At 37.8% G+C, this 18063-nt stretch overlaps 1 protein-coding gene across 1 annotated transcript in view; it reads right to left on the bottom strand.

The window, feature by feature from the left end:
* Positions 1 to 18063, bottom strand: part of LOC129747439 (neurogenic protein big brain) — a 54067-nt gene that overhangs the window by 7437 nt on the left and 28567 nt on the right. Inside the window, exon 4 of the mRNA XM_055741668.1 lies at positions 492 to 699. Within this exon, the coding sequence (XP_055597643.1) occupies positions 492 to 699 (208 nt within the window). The remainder of the gene's footprint in view (positions 1 to 491; positions 700 to 18063) is intronic.

Raw genomic sequence — 18063 nt, 5'->3', positions numbered from 1 at the left:
AAAAAGGGTTCAATTTTTTCCCCCCGAAACGCGAACAAATAAAAACCTACGCACATCATATGTGTGCTATTCAATTTTGGACAAACATGCTTCCGATGGTTCATGTCTAGATAGACGAACAAAGGACGGTTTTGAAGGCTCTTTAAAAATTCCCCCTTTTTTGATTTTAATTGTGGGGATTTGAGTGATGAGACCTTTTATTTTTTTTTTTAAATAAAGGAGATCTCCTTGAAGAAAGGCGAATGATTTAACCACAAAAACGTGTCCATCAAAAAGGACGAAAGCCATAAATTGTTATAATTTGCTGGCTTATTTCGGCAATAGCACACGCAACTAATGGAGGAAATAATTGGAATCGATTTAATCGAATTTCGTCCAATTTAAAGTCTCCCCCAATTTACCAACAATGGGAAGGATGCAGGTGCCGAGATACCTATTTAGTTAGACGGATCAATAGGTCATCTAACTAAAAAAATCGAAAAAAAACTTACCGAAACGAAACTGCAAGCACTGTAGGCCGCCCCGATGGCGATTGCGGACGATCCGAAGTACTTTTTGTACGAATTGGTCGAGATCAGGTAGGACAGCACCACAACGAAGGTCAGGATGAACTCGACGCCGAAGCGTTCCCAGGCGGCCAGGTTCGAGGTGTGCGATACGGCCGCCTGTAGATTGCCCTGATAGCCGGGAACCGTGACGCTGAAAATTGGAAAAGAAGGAAAAAATGCGTTAAATTTTGTTAGATGTGTGCCGTTTTGTAAAGAGGATGCAGGGGGAGAGTGAAAAATTGCTCTAAAAGAAGATGAAAACTAATGGAAAATAGATTCCATTTGAAACATCGAGTGAGAAAAATCCATTAAGTGGTCAAACAAATACGTATCTTTGAATCAGTGATGCAAATGCTTATGATATGATAACCTTTTTAGGTAAATTTCAGCTTAATAATAAATACGTGAAGTTGTGATATTGAACCTATTTGTTGCCTACTCATAGGCGCATTAATCTACCAGACTTCAATATAGTTTTACCACTGATCATACTGACTGGACACTCGATTTCGTTTGTTTGATAATTTTTCCAACAGTACGCAATGTCGATTCCAGAGTGCGCATCGATCGATTTGAAGAAATGCTATCCCAGTTAGAAAATGCCACCCAACTTTTAGAAAAATACAGGCAATTTCTACGATAAAATCGGACTAGACAGGTACATTTTTCCTATAGGGCATTTTTTTGCCAAATTTTGCTGGTTCGCCACCTACCGTCGGTATTGCGAACCTGCAAAATTTGACAAAAAAAAATTAGCCACAAAATAGTCGAATTTTTGTTCTAAGTGTCATGTCAGTATGATCAGTGGTTTTACTACGTTGATTTGGTTGCATACATTTAGGCGATTTCTTCCAATATAAAATAAATCAAACTTGTACCAAGTTTTACGCAAAATGACCACAACAAAATCTCACAACCGCAATCGTTTCTGGACAAGTTCTAGCTAAAGAGGGTGAAAATTGCTTGTCACGACAAAAACAAGTGGCTAATTTGCATATGAATGAACTGTTTGATGATGAATAAAAAAAGGAACCCACCCTCCTAAATGCAAACTGGACGCATCGGTAAGCCGAAATGCAAATAACTATTGGATAGTGTAACGAGAATTGAAAAAAAAAAACTGTCCGTCCGAGAACCGGATACACATGTTCCCTAACTTCTTTTTTTCCGGCATTTGATGTTCATGGTCAAGATGAATGCAAATTATTACAACATATTTTTCTGGCTCAGTAGGGTAGTAGAAGTAACGAAAATGGAATAGCAGCATAGTGAATTGCATTTTTTTTATTTGCATAAACAATGCGTAAGATTAATTGATGAGCACATGGTGCAGGGCCGAGGAATGAGGTCAGCGATTCCGATCGGGATAAATGATTTAGCGGATCAATAGATCGGAAATTGATTAGTTTTTCTTTTTTTTTCGAAAAAGAAGGGGAGATTGGCTGCTTTTTTTTGTTCATTACAGAGTCGTAAAAAAGGTTTATGGTTAACAAATGAGGAATAAGACCAACGCTGATTGGCAATTTTCCTTACTTTATGGGAGTTTGAACGAGATCGATGACCATTGCAATTTTCGTAGATGCATATCAGATGGCATCGGATATTTGATACTGTTGTCATCGATTGCATTCACTGAGCCCATATCTGCGTGATTTATTGCACTACTTCTGAAGTAGAAGCGCTTCAACCGAGAAAGTACTTGAGGGGAGTTCAATAAAATTCACATTTTTTTATCAATTGTTTTTCTTTATTGTCATGATCCATCCTCTTCAACATCTTTGAAACAAACGCGTCTGGAAACAAGGTGGAAAACGTCCAGGGACCCTCAGATCCGGATCGATTACGCGCGTGACCCGTGAATCAATTACAAACGCCCAGCAAACAAGTGGCAATTGTGACAAATTCCCAAGTGTGTGCATCATGGCGGCACCATGTGCTTCACAGCGATTCGTTAGAGGGGGGAAATTAGAGGCAATAATTCATGTGCTCGTTTTTTTTTTGTGTGTTCTCGGTCCTCGGATCAAGCATCCTATAGTTGTGGTGTTTTGGATTTGTTTAATTCAACCGCTAAACCTTAGGCTGAATAGACAAACGACAGAAATGTGCCCCTCGTCTTAATCGAGAAAGAAACCCACAACCCAGAACGAAAAAAAAAACAATGCACCACCATTTGGTGCGCCTTTGAATGTCGAATTTTTATGGAGGAAAATATGTATGAACGTGTAGGGAAAATCACGACCAAGAATCGTCCCAATGCAATGTAGGAAGCCTTCAACAACAATAAGTACATAAAATTGTAATTTCCGGTGTGTGTCATCCTTTCGGGTGGCGGCAACGTTTCGAAATCAATAGAAAACGTGTGATGAAAATGTAAAGGGTAGGTACTTTTCGCTGATCAGGGAACGCATAAGTGGCTGCCTTGATTAAGGACCATCCAATAAATTACGACCGAAGCAAGTGTATGATTTCCATCAAGAGGATGTTTTGATCCGATGGGCGATGGGCGCGCTCGCAATCCCAGTATACGATTTCTCGTGTGTTAAACAGAGAAAGCAATAGCCTTCACTCCAATTTCACTCCGATTAGCTGTCATTCTTATGGAAATCTGTGTAAGAGTGAAGAGCAAGCTTTATTCTTTTTAGCAGGCCCAATCCCAATAATGCGTTGATAAACTTGTTTTGAGGAACTTGGCAAAGGTTAAAATTTTAATCAGGGATTTCAACCTCAGTTCCAATTAAAATATTTTTTTTTAATATCAGAAAACTATACTTTCAGACATACATTTTTTCCATCAACTACTTATTCAATTTTAATTTGAAAAAATCAACATCTATTAAAAATTGTAAGATACTGTAGAGGATATTGAGAGTACAAGTATAGATTACTATTCAAGCAAAACTGAAGTAATAATTAATTGGTACGTTCACAGTTGAAGGATTGACGTAGGGTCCTTTCAGAACAGAAAATATGCAAACGAGAGATTGAGAACACATATTAAGCATAATTACTCGAGGAGAGTAGGAAAGGGCGTAAGCTGGAAGTTCGATGAGAAAAACTTTCAGAGTTCTGTTGATAGAGAGAGCTTGAGAAAGAAGGATAGTCATGTGAAAAAAAAAATTGAGAGATTTTAAGAATAAGGAAGAAAAAAACGAAAATGATGTGATTAAGGAAATGGATCGGTTACGACAGATACATCATTTTGAGGACTTTTGCAAAACGTTGGCATTTTTCAATTCTAAGTCACATGCAGATGGCAGTGTGATCTAAAGAAAGAAAGAAAAAAAAAGTAATTGAAGAATTGTAGAAAATATTCCGATTTCAGAAGTTAGATTCTGGAGCTCCAGAATCAGATTTTGGGACAAAGAGTTCAGGGTTTTGAGTTCAATGTCGAAAGATTAAAAAAAATTGACGCGTACATTTTTTTACAAACATTATTTGATATTGGTGCTCATTTTATTTGTGTACGAGGCATTTAAGCTTAAATGTTGAAGTTTTTTTTGCTTCACTCCCGGCTAGCAATGGGGGAGGAAACACAAATCACCAAAACATACAAAAACTACGCCACAAAACAAAACTTTACCAAATGTGTTGCTTATATATTATATTTCATGTTTACTGCATGCTTTCTCTTATTCTTCTCTTTCTACTGCATGCTTACTCTCATTCTTCTCCTTCTACTGCATGCTCTTCTTCTTCTTCTTCTTACGCCAACTTGCTCTTCTTCTTCTTCCGCTAACTCGCTCTTCTTTTTCTCCTCTGACTCACTTTTCTTCTTCTTTCGCTAACTCGTTCTTCTTCTTCCTCTTCTAAATGCCTCTTATTCTTTTCCGCTTATGTTCTTCTTCTTTCTGCTACTTCTTACAAGCTCTAGCACTTACTTGTTTTTCTCGTACTCATCTTCTTCTTTTCAGCGACCACCTGCGTCATCGGATGACCAATAGCAGTACCACTCCAGCTCACGTCTCGATCAGTCGGACAAGAGAAGCTTCAGATCCCGATAAAAGACCCCTGATTGGGGTCTGGGCGCGTTTGAGGCTAATCTTCCCCCATTGCTAGCCGGGAGTGAAGCAAAAGAACTTCAACATTGGCAACAATTAAGACTTTAAAACTCAGAGTTCAGAATTTTAAGTTAAGAATTCTGAGTTGAGAAACAAGAATTTGAATTTAAAAAATCAATAATTTGAGTTAAGAGTTTAGATTTAGGATTTCAATATCAAGGATTGGATATAAGTGTCATCTATGTGTGGAACAGTTGTGAAGTTTTGAACTGTTTCCAACAAAAACGCCCGAATCGCTGCAATGCAAGAGACATTGATCGAGATGGATGATGCATCCCGAAAATTGGTTTTTCTAATTCCAAAAATTCAATTTAGCAGTCCTATTGTTAAAATATCGTTGAAAACTTTAAAAACTTGATTCGAAATGTTAAATCATAAATTTCCTCAAGGTTATTGCCATCTCAAAACTAAAAAATCAGATAAAGAAGGGATTCATCATTCTTGATTAAAATTTTATTTTAGTTTTCACGGTCAACAGTCCCATCTTTAATTGGCTTTCAAATCCGAGCACTTTAGATGTTAAATGTGCGAAACAATTTTCAAGGTAAGCTTTTCAGGAATCCTTCCCGAGTGTCGACAGAACATAAACAGCCTGACGGGGCGTTAGGACATTGGTTGATTTTGCGAATCTCGGTCGAAGTTCATCATCAGTTGAGAACTCACAAGGCGCATAAATTAGCAATAAACTTTTGCCTGAAAGCGACCGACAGCCACATTTTCTGGAAAGCTGTTCCGCTTGGCAAGCCGGAGGGAATCATCTCAATCAACCTGACTGAATGGCTGACTGACTGACTGACTGACTGACTGAGAGTTGTCCCATCCCATCCCAATCCCTTTAAATCCAGTAGTGGAATACTTTTTGATGAAGTTAGAAACTTGGATGAGCACATCCAGACCCTTTTTTCCCGGTTGGCCGGGCTAGTTCAGCCAGCCTGGCGTCTCATCTTATCTGTGCGTTTCGCTACTGTGAAATATGAATTTGCATGCAAATTATCCCGGAGTGTCAATGACGGAAATTTGCATTTTGCCCTTGGGATGCCTGCCTGCCTTGGGTAGAAAATTTTGCGAGAGCTTTCGGGCTTAGGGCCAAAGGGTTCGTCGATGTGTTTAGGATTAATGCTCAATTATCAACACTCAATAACAATTACTCTTCGGAAGCTGGAAGCTGTTGCAGCCAGCTAGCAGTTGTCGGTGGAGTTTATGCTTTTCCCCCTATAAACCAAGAATAATAACTGTGGGAAAGAACGACAGCAACATGTGGTGTTTCTTGGGGAGAACGACGAGCGCATCATCAGCATCTGTATGCTCACATGTATCACTGTGCTTTGTGGTGCGCTTTAAGAAGTTCCCTCGAATCTCCCAGCATGCAAAGTGTTATTTGCGGCAAACATGCTGAACAGAGATCTTAGTCAAACATGTAGCTATGCACTCCCTCGTTCCTCTTAAAATTGATGTGTTTAACATTCTCGACGATGCTGACGAAGCTGCTCTTTTGGCACTCTTATTGCTGTCGAAAGACATTTTCCTTCGAACTCTGTCATCATCTGGAAACATCTTGAAGGAAAACGCCTCGATTCAATATTTCCCATCCATCCATCCATCCATGGGGGAATGTAGATTGGTGGAAATGATCTCACGCGGACAGAGAACATCATCGTCATGGGACCAAAAATTACGAAAACGTGGTTAATTTGGCCCATTTCAAACGACTTCTGATAGGGAATTGGTACGACTCCCATCAAACATCATCCCAATTCGATAGAACAAACGACGCAAACGACAAATTCGAGATAGAAACAAACGGCCCCGAAAATGACGGTTACAAACCGTTTTGACCTACGACACCAGCAGCAGCAGCAACAACAAGTAGCAGACCAGGAAAATAATAATCGTAAAAATTGCGCCCCTCGTTTTTCCTATAATGTTGAGCAGGCAGACAGCAACAAAAAACGAAATTATGGAACCATACTGCAGCAGCACTCGAAAAACCAATAAGCATTCCACAAAAGGCAAATACGATTAAAAGTCACCCTTCCCTGCCGTTTTGGGTTGTCGTCGTAGAGGTAGGTTGGAGTACAAAAATTAAACTCAACCACAATAAAAAAAAAAACAAAGAAAAAAAACACTAAAACCGGAGCAAGTGAATCGAATGGGGTCGAAATTCCTAACCTTCCTTAATTTCTTGAATGCTCTACCCCCGGTTAAATGTTCTTGCTCGTTCAATTGTTATCGGGAAAAGTGTTTCTGGAGAAAGGAAAACTGACGGTAAATAGCTTGAACGTTTCCCTAAGTGAGATTTGGGATTCATAGCGTAAGCATAACGATTTCGACGAAAACAACTCTCAAGAGCTGTTGGCAAATCAGTGACATAAAAATCCATGTTCTTCACAATGCAACAGGATTAATAAAAATAGTATCTACACTGTTATACCAAGATTGCATAAATTAAGACGCAATAGAGATACTATAGAGCAGGGGTGAGCAACTCGCGGCCCGCGGGCCGCATGTGGCCCGCGAGACTCTTGTGTGCGGCCCGCGAAGCTTTTTTCAAACTTTAATACCTTAACTTTTTGCTAAATTGGATAATTTTTTCCTAACATTTTAAGCGTTTATTATGTACTGTTCAAGGCTCAAATGCAATATTGATTATTAGTTTCACGTAATATTGGAGTGTTTTATTTATTCAACATCCTTTTTTCCTTATTTAACTCCTACCAATTTAAAGCAGAATCCATTAAAGTGAGTCGGAAGAACAGCCAAAAACCGGAACCTACACATGGTCAAAGGAATTTCGTAGTCGGTTTATTGAAGTCATAACCTATTTCCATTTCAAGTAAAAATATAAAGTTGAATGATAAAAAATATGCTTAGCAGAATTTTTTTAATTATTCTATCCAATTCGGCAAAAAGGCTTGTTCTGTTAGCATTCAAATACTGGAAAAAAATGAAACCAAAAACCTGTGATATATTTTTTTCCGAATATTGACGAAAATTACGAAAGTTAAATAAAGCCCGGGTTACCGATTTTAGATTGTTTATCAATATGAATCAACACACAAAAATTATAAATTCTTAATATCTGAAATTCTGTGATTCCACCCAAAATATCTTTGACGATTATCTGTGATGCTTTTTTCAGAAATTTGATAGAAAATTTATCACAAACATCGATAAATCGAGTTATTTCACTTATAATTCGCGGTTCACATTACCAGAGTAAAAATAAAGCTTTAGTAATCCTATCACAATGATATCTTAATAAGATTAGAAATGATAAAAATGTGGAAAAAAAATTCTAAAATCAAGTATGTAGTTTTGAAGATAGTTGCTTAAAAATACATGAAATTGAACATATTTCTGTGATTTCGACAACCTTGCTCAAAATCTGAATGCATTGATCTAACGAGCCTATAGTAAACATGTATGTAGTCTCTTTACAATGATCCAATACAGAACTTCAATTTAAACAAAACAGTTTTTTAACGTTTATAGGAAAAAAATCTAGGCTTTGAGAACAAGTTTTAATGGTGGAAAAAAATCACAAAAAGTCAAATAGCGATTCAACGTCCAACGCCAAGAAGACTGTGATTTCTTAAAAAATATATTTATAGCACTCTTAATTATCCAAGGGATTGCAGTGGAGAGAGAATTCTTTGCATTTGGAATGGTAATGATCAAAATTCCACAACTGCTTAACAAATCGTAACAATTTGCAACATTTGCAACAATTAGCACATTTTCACTCTCTCTGAGCACCGGTTTCTCTCATTTCAACTGAAACCTTCTAATTCTCTCTAACAAATCGCAACAAATTATAACAAATTCAATCATTGGCTACAAAATTTGTTTGATCATTGACGATGATTCTCCGTTTATCTCAGTTCCTTGGTTGAATTACTGTTTTTGAACATGTGAATTCGTTTTATCTTTTCTTTTTCAGATTTGTTTTCGGCAAAAATTTGTAGTAATGAAAAATGATGTGAAGTTCTGATAATTATCACAAAAAAAAATTATATTGAGTGCGGCCCGCCGATATGATTTAAAATTTAAATTGGCCCGTTGGTTCAAAAGGTTGCTCACCCCTGCTATAGAGTACGGATCGCACGCCAAATCGACACGAAGTTGGCATAACTCTCTTAGAATTCAATGAAACTTTGTGGGCATAAGCATCATACCCAAGGCTGCTAATATTCAGTAAATTTCGTTCGATTCGAACATTTGCAACTCTGATCTTACCTAGTAAAACAACTTGGCATACCTACTTAGTTTTCCCAAAAAAATTTTTAGACTAACATTTGACAAGGGCCAAACTTTTTAGATAAAAATTTTATAAATATTTTTAGCTCAAAAATAACAATTTCTACACAAATGTGGTTCAAGAGAGAATTTTTGGAAAATGATTGAATTTTTAGAAAAAAATATTGAATATTTTCAAATCCTACACTGAGGAAAATGCATTTCAAAAACGGAAACTCAATATCCCGAAAAATGCCATCTCAGGATTTGATGAAATTTTTATCCAAGCCGTATATAATAATAAGGCCTACAAGTCGTCCATACATTACAACTTGTGTATATTTAAGGGAAAAAAGCATTTCTAAAAAGAACTTTTTCATGATTTTTTAAATATGTACTTAATAATTTTTTTTCAGTGTAGATTTCCAACCTTTAATTCAAAAACTGCTTTGTTGAATTGATTGTACTGATTTCGAAGAAATAGAAGCTTCGATTGTAATAATTAATGTTAAAAGTAAGTGGATTAAGAATTCTGAATTTAAAAAAAAGTGTTGGCTCACAACTCTGGCTCACAACATTGAAAAAAAAATCTAAAAACTTAAACTCGATCTAAAAAAATGACCATCTATGAATTGATGATTTTTTTGTTTTGGTAGTTGGGAATAATGTGTTTTACAACTCTTCTGAACATTGCAAAGTGAGCACTTTCAGGGGAAAAAGTTTGTAGGATTTTTTAAAGATTTATCAATATCTTTTACTAAAAATTCAATCATCTTTCTAAAACTCTCCCGTAGACAGCATTTGTGTAGAAATTGTAATTTTAGAGCTATAAATTTTCATATAAAATTGGCCTGAAAAGTTTGGCCCTTTTCAAATGTTAGTCTAGATCTTTTTTGGGTAAACTATGTATGTCAAGTGCCTTAATCACATTTTTTTTCTTTTTTTTTATAGGAGTTTAACCCGTTAGGGTCATTCTTTCTCGTGCCATAATTACGTGAGGACAAACACAAAGTTTCATTCAATTCTGAGAGAGTCTTGCCATAGTCCTATTTGGCGCTGGTAGTGTTCGTGATATTATGCTGGTTGTTTCACCAACACTTTTCAGTTTTGGGACAATTAACCTCAAAAACGACCATGTGCGTCGACCAGCTACCCGTTTTTTGTACCGAGAGTTTTTGAGGTTAATTGTCCCGTCTCATCTGTACTCGCTCAGCAAGTGTGCGTAAGAAATGTCAAAAACAACTCTATTGTGTGTCTTACTGTGTCGAGTTGACACGAAATCCGTAAGTCAAATATCAACAGGGGTGCCAGGTGGTATTGTCATAAATCAGGACAACGTGAAAAAAAATCAGGATTTTTCAGGTCACATCTTGATTCATGGAAATAACAGCAGCTCAGATTAAATAGCATAATTAAAAGGCGAAATACAGTTGCTGTTAACGCTTTGATTTATACAACAGCAGTAAGCAGTTTCGTGGCTGGCCTTCAGTTCATATCGAAAATAACCACCGTCTGAACCGAAGATTTCCATCTGTTAAATGGGTTTATCTATTTTATTACAGATTTATCCGTTTTTTTTTAAAGTTTAACTATAAATTCAATTATATTTGAGATGTTTTAATAAAAATGAATTGTCAATTCAGGACATTTAAGAAACCAATTTTAAAAATTCGGGAGAACGCGAAAGTTTTTGAAAAATCAGGACGGGCTCTCGGAAATCAGACCAAATCCTGATAAATCAGGCCACCTGGCACCTTTTAAGTCAAATATCAAAAGGGGTGCCAGGTGGTTTCGTCAAAAATCAGGACATCGCGAAGCTAAAAATCAGGATTTTTCATGACACCTCTGGATTCTTGCAAATATTAAGGATTTCTGCCTAAATTGCATAAATAAAGGCGCAAAACAGGTGCTGTAAACGCCTTAATATATGCAACAACAGTAAGCAGCTTCTCTGCTCAAAAACACTATTTAAATATCATCGCTGAACCGAAGATTTCCATCTGTTGAATGGGTTTATCTATTTCATAACCTATTTATTCGATTTTCTTATAGCTTAGCTACAAATTCGATTATATTTGAGAAGTTTTTATGAAAATCAGAACAAATCAGGACATTTTAGTGACCAATTTTAGAAAATCAGGACAAATTGAGAGTTTTTGAAAAATCAGGACGGTCTCTCGAAAATCAGGACAAATCCTGATAAATCAGGACACCTGGCACCTCTGAAGTCAAATGTCAACAAAAATCAGAGCAACGCGAAGTAAAAAATCGGGATCTTTCAAGGCACATTTTGATTCATGGCAGCTCGACATTGATTGCCTAAATAAAGGCGAAATATAGGAGCTGTTACCTCCTTGATTTATCCAACAGCAGTAAGCAGTATCGAGGCTGGCCTTCAGTTCATATCGAAAAGAACCATTTAAATATCGTCTGAACCGAAGATTTCCATCTGTTAAACGGGTTTAACTATTTTAGTACAAATTTATTCGTTTTTTTTAAGTTTAACTATAAATTCAGTTATATTTGAGATGTTTTAATAAAAATGAATTGTCTATTTTAGAGGCCAATTTAAAAAAAAAACGGGACAACGCAAGAGTTTTTGGAAAAATCAGGATGGGTTCTCGAAATTCAGAACAAATCCTGATAAATGAGGACACCTGGCACCTCTGAAGTCAAATATCAACAGGAGTGCGATGGTATTGTCAAAAATCAGTACACCACAATGCAATAAAAACAAGATTTTTCAGGGCACCACTTAGTTACTTGGATTGCATAAATGAAGGCGAAATGCAGGTACTGTAGACGCCTCAATTTAAGCAACTGAAGCAAGAGAATTTTGGCTGACCTGCAGCTTTTTTCGAAAAACATCATTAAAATACCATCGGAACCAAAGATTATCATTGGTGAAACTATTTATTACAGATTTGTTTGAAGTTCTCATAATTAAACTTTAAATCTCAGTTATATTTTGGATATTTTCTTGAAAATCAGGACAAATCAGGACATTTTAAAGACCATTTTTCAATCAGGACAATTCAAGCGTTTTTAAAAAAATCAGGATGGTCTCTCGAAAATGAGGACAAATCCTGGAAAATCAGAACACCTGGCACCTCCGATCAATAACGTTGGTATGTATAACGCCTAAACCTATGCAATTAACTTGAGAATATGAGCAGAACAATTTCAACTAAACTTGAATGAACCATTAAAGTATGATAACTTTTGATTCAGATCTTGAATTTAAATGATTCTGAAACAAGACCCGAAACATGAAACATCCGAATTATCAGGATTCAATGCCAATTTAGAATTGAACAGACGCTGCTGACTTCCTACTTTCCTTTTACCTGTCAGATTGCGTTATCCTATCTGAAACCATATTTCGTCAAACAATATAAAATAATGAAGTTGTTGCCAGCTCAGCCCCAAAACACCAGCAGCAGTTCCCTGTTCATCAGTGTCGAATTTATACCTACTCTCAAAAATTTCTCTTTTATTTTATCAGTTGTCCAAAAAGCTGTCTTCCAGTCCAGCCCAATTAATAAACGGAAACCGATGTCATTTTGCGCCGATAAGCTTTGCGCCAGGTCCGTATAATTGCTTTCCTGACAATGTTGCGAGTTTGAGCCGAAGCGCGGCATTGTCAAAACGTGGAGAAATGACGGGAAAAATTCCCGAAAAAATGTGCCAGAAAACCATTCAAAAGCCAGCCGGCAGGTGCTGCTGCTGCGTATGGTTGATGGCCGGCCCGGGACGACAAGGAACAACTTTTTCCTGTCCTCATTATTATGTTTGCTTTATTATTTCTCTCCGGGAAACAGCAAGCAGCAAGTCCCGGCCCGGGTTTTTTTCCCGTCACTCTCCGTTTGTCCTGGCAGCTTATGTACTCACATACATTCTTATTCCGATTCAGCTTATGAAAAAATTCTAAAAACGATAAAGCCCACATTTCAAGTCGTTTTCCGGGACATTACTTGCCTGTTCGGATCCGTACCTCGGGAGAAATCCTCCGTGTGTACACTGTAAATTTTTGCCTCGATTTCCAGCAAAAAAAATTGCTGGAAACGTTCAGCAATCCAAAATTTTGCTGGAAACCAGCAATCGGTTTTCGAATTGCTGGATTTTTCAGCATTCGGTTGTGTTCTTGTCATTTTTGCTGAAAAATCAGCAATCGGTTTCCAAATTGCTGGACTTTCCAGCAAATGATCTATAGTTTGCTGGAGAATCAGCAATCGAGTTGTCAAATTGAAGTCTGTTTGTTTTCGTATGCTGATGCAAGGTAAGACTATTTAACGAATTTTGGTTAGATTAATATAATTATTTTTATTTTCCTCTATATTCTAGCAACCAGACATCAAATCAAGGGTGAGTTTTTATATAACATGTAGATATTTTATAAAAGATACTAATCAGAATTCTTTTCTCAGGTGGCGAATGATCAACACTTTGGCACAAAGCTGCCACTCCAGAGCCGGTGTTGTAAAATTTTTAGAAAAAGTTTTTGGAAATAAATACAAACATTATTGAAAAATGGAAGAAAGTAATTGTTTCTTATTGCCCATTATATGCACAGCCAGTATTCAATATTTAATTTTGAATGAAATATAAATTTGATACTAAATACAGCCGGTTGTTTTGAAAGTAATAGCTGGTTTCCAAAAATCTGGATTGCTGATTTTTCAGCAATTTGAATTGCTGGAAACCAGCATCAACGTTTGCTGTTTTTTCCAGCAATTTAAATTGCTGAAAATTTTGCTGGAAAGTCAGCGGGACAAAAACCAGCAAAATTTTGCTGGTTTCCAGCAAAAAAAAATTTGCTGTGTATGAATATGACGGTTTTTTATTCCTCCATTTCATTTCAGAGGGAGCTGATGTTCCCGAAAAAAGTGTTGGATTACCTTTCCGGTTGTTTTATTAAAGATTTTCTTAGGCAAGGTCGTTCAAAGTTGAAAAAAAAATTCAACAATTTTAGTTTTTAAATTTCAACTTAGCTGAATTCACAGTCTGTTCAGAAAGTCTTACAACGACAATTTTAGCCAAATTTATTTCTTTTCAGAGAAGAGAAGTTCCACTTTCAAGGTCCTCGGAGGATCATTTCCATCCACTCAAGCTCACGCAGCGTGTTTTCGCACAGCATGACTTTAGGCCTATAGGTATAGGATTGTCTGGTGTATACCAGCACTTTGAGTAAACTTTTGCAATTTTGTCCCCCGATGGGAAAGATGGATGACCTCATAAAAGAGTATCCAATTAACGAGAAAAGAACAGTAACACTTTGTTAACTCGTTTGGTATCCAATTCGTCCAAAACAAACGACGAAAAAATCCTTCCTAAGAAACGATCACATAGGGCAAACTTTGAGGTCATCAATCCAGCGCTCTTGTGAGAATAAGAATAACAGATGAAATGTGTTTCCCTTAAGAATAGCTTAAACATTTCTCCGTACGCCTACGTTTATACAACCACGACTGTTGTTGTAATATCATCATTTGTTACAAATTCAAACATGCTCCCGGGGGATTTAAGCCGTGTATGACTGACAGTCAAAGATTTGAAAGGGCCCCGGAAATCCCAAATAAATGAATTGCCAAAATATCTTCACATTTACACCTTCTTATCTCCATCCATCCAGAGGACGACGCTTTCGGCCCACGCATTCCACGTGATACAAAACATCATCAAACATCAGAAGCCGCCGCCATGGATACAACAGCAACTTTAGTGTCGTCATGTAGCGAAAGTATGATTGGGGCAGCTCCTTCCCCCCCTAGATGGAGAAAAACTTTGACACAATAATAAGAACGAAGAAAAAACATAAGCAAAACCAAAAGTTTATGTTTCGCTCATCTTTTCATCTGCCGAGAAATGAACGACATTTCGTTTCTTTTCGCAGCTTCAATTATTTACTCGGTGTGCGTGTATGTACACAAACAATGTTTTAATGGTTGTTTTGTGGGGGTGCAAAAATAACAGAATATGTTTGAGCATTAAAAAGATGACAGGTGGTTTCGCCAAAAATCAGAATAAGCAACAAAAAAGCAGAATTATTCAGCCTATCACATCACTTTACTCCCGTAAAAATAGTACAGTTTTGTGAAGGTTGCATACTTGAAGGGGAAGTCGTCAAATGTCTATAGTCTATACCGTACTACGTTGGTGTCCATAACGCCTAAAGTTATACATCTCAAGCTACAAACATGCGAGAAGAAACTCGACCAGCTTTTCTGTTACAATACTTGTTGAATAAGTAAAAGTATTTGGACTTTGGAGTAGCGTCTCCCAAAGCGCCTTTTTCCATATTTGAAGTCTTCGGGATTGAACCACTACAAGAAGGGGTGCTAAAGTAGTATAAGATGATTCCGTACTTAAAGATGTTAACTCTGCCATACACTCGGGAGCCTGGAACTAGTTTAAAAGTGGTGCATAATTTTAGGGGTAAACTCAAAATTTCATAGCTACTTGAAGCTTTAATTACCAGCCTTCAAAACAATGCAGAACCATTGACAAATTAAAATGATAATAATCTGGAGTGAAAAAAAAACCTAATCTTTAAAGGGCATTCAGCATCTCTCTGTCATGGGAATTGAAAGATTAACTTTATTAACTCCCGCAAGATGAGCGCAAGTTTTTCAGCTGGTGGTTGTTCCTTACTCACAGTTTTTTTTCCTCAGTCGACTTAAAATTATGTGATGAGGATATATTTATATGTTTATGAACGATGCGTCGTTGCGGCAAATTTTCGGGGTGCGCTTCATCCTAAGACTGAACCAATTTCACTTGACAACATCTCGTCAGGCAGCATCAACTTCGAGACGTTGCCACATGGTTGTCGATTAATTATGGTTATTACCGACACGGAGATTACTCGGGAGCTGATACTCCTCGAGATGTATGTTCTCAGAAAATTAATGGAGCATCGACTGACTTTGTAAGCATAAGGCAAGGGAAAAAGCAAACAATGTTCGCTTGCTCCCGAAAAAACGGTGATGGTGAATGGTGGTAATTTTGTGGGAGTTCCATTCGAGTACCATCAACCTACTAGAGTGTGGGAAAGACAGAAATGTAATTTACAAACCATAAATTACGTCCACAAAAACGTCCAGTTGTCACTTTTCCGTCGTGCGATATGTCACACACGTTCTAACTCCCACATAACTTTCACGTGTTACGTCAGGAGTCGGGAGAAAGTCAGTCCTCGGTCGTCGATAGGTCGGATCGTTTGGGAAGTCAACGGAATTCGATTTGGCCCCGGTGGATGTTACTGGACAAGAGGCAATGAAAGACTCAAGAATAGAGCATATGTTTGCTAGAAAAAATATCATTTTTTATTACATTCCAAACAGAATAATTTCAGGCTGAAATGTTCCTGAGTTTCAGTAAGTTTGTATTCAAAAGTGTTTGGAATGTTATTTTTCTGTCAAAAACTCAAAGAATTTTCAAAACGAGCAAAGCTCTATTCGGCACACAGAAACTTCGCCGGGGACACTTTTCGTTTCCGGAAACAAAATGCTTTCAAATTTATGCAGCGCAGCCGAAAATTGAATGAACGAAGTCGAGTGTCGTCGATGGTCATGGCACTTGTTCTTCGGACGTGGAACCATTTTTTTTTGTATATCCTAGAGGGTCTTCCTTCGACTCTTCATTTCCGAATGATTTGCACAGAAGAAGAAAAAAAGACCTGTAAAGGCCAATTCGAGGCATCTGAGAAAAAATAGCAAAAGCAGCAATACGGCCCTCATTTTTGTTTATAGCGAATCGGATTTTCCCGGCAACGCAAGGAAGTTGGAAAGCGGAAAAAAATCCTAGAAAATATGATTGCATTCTGGAACTTTACGTGCACCCAAAATTCAGCCTCTGTGCCAATGGCGTGTAGTCAATTTCATAGCATCATTGGTACAAGAAGATAACGCGACCGGCACTGATTCGATTTGCGCCCACCGGCATTAAGCCCCAGCGCAACCGAATTGCGTATGTCTGAATGAAACAAAATAAAAACGTTTTCGCGTCCCTCCCCATCGCATCACAAGCCGAAGAAGGATGGAAATAAATACCGGCCAACACCAGGCAGCCAGCGAACCGAGCACTGTGCGTGTGAATGTAGCAAAAGCAACAACAAAAACATCCTTCGAATTCAATCAACCGGCAAACACGGCTAAGCTGTGCGTGTGTATGTAGCAAAAGCAACAACAAAAACATTCCTTCAATTTACCGGCAAACAACACCGGCCAAGCTGCCCGGCTTTAGCAGCTGTGTATATGTAGCGTGTGTATGTAATAGCAGGCAGTAAGCAAAGCACAGTTCTCATTCAATGGGTTTCCCGTTCCTTCACTCCCGTTCCCTTTCCCGTTTCCATCGCAAGACAAAGGAATGCATTGAAAGGAGGCCAAACGCCGGGAAGCTGCCGTTGTACGTTTTTTGTGATTGATCGGTAACAGAAAGCCTATGACAAATATACCTCGTCCTGCATGAAGCTCGAATAGTACACTGGTTAGAATGTCGGACTGGCAAGACGATACAATTGGTGATGTGAGTTCGATTCTCACTACAGCGCTGTGGTTTTAATTTTTATTTTCTTGTTTCTGGGATGAATTATCCAATAGGAAGGAAATCCCATAAAATGTTTTTCTTGTTACGCTTGAATGTAGTGGTCATCATTTTGATTGGGAGCCGAGTCCTTATGCCAGTTACGGTTTTTCAAACATACCGTCTTCGGCACAGTGCACATTTCAGCGCATTATCGGCACAGAGATTTGCTAAATAGGCATTGGATTTTTGCAACCTCTTCTATGGGTGTGCTTTTACAAGCTAAAGGTTGGTGAGTGGGGGGTTTTCCCCATTTCCAACTTTTTTTCCTTCTTCAGCTCTAACTACCATGACCTGGGGCAATCGGAAGGAAAATTTTGCTTTTAGGAATGTTTAGCAGCAGCTAGCAGCTAAAGCTGGCCGCCTGAAAGTGGCGCGCATTGAATAATTGACGTGCTTTTTAGGTCACACCGGTTTGTTGTACACAATTAAATAGAATGGATTTCCGGAATTGAGAGAGAGAGAGAGAGGCCAAACGAGGTTAGCTGATTCTGACAAGCTCCGGAATTGGCTATCGGGATATCGAGAAAATTACTTTGTTCTGTGAAAATTGGTTATGGGACAGGAAGATGTTGAATTTTAATATTCGCAATCATTCTTGTTCAGAATCAGAATTGAGAAGCAGAATCCTTGACAGC

This window comes from Uranotaenia lowii, chromosome 2 (genome assembly GCF_029784155.1).
Source record: "Uranotaenia lowii strain MFRU-FL chromosome 2, ASM2978415v1, whole genome shotgun sequence".
Classification (NCBI taxonomy): Eukaryota; Metazoa; Arthropoda; class Insecta; order Diptera; family Culicidae; genus Uranotaenia; species Uranotaenia lowii.
This window is presented reverse-complemented; position numbering and strand designations above follow the sequence as displayed.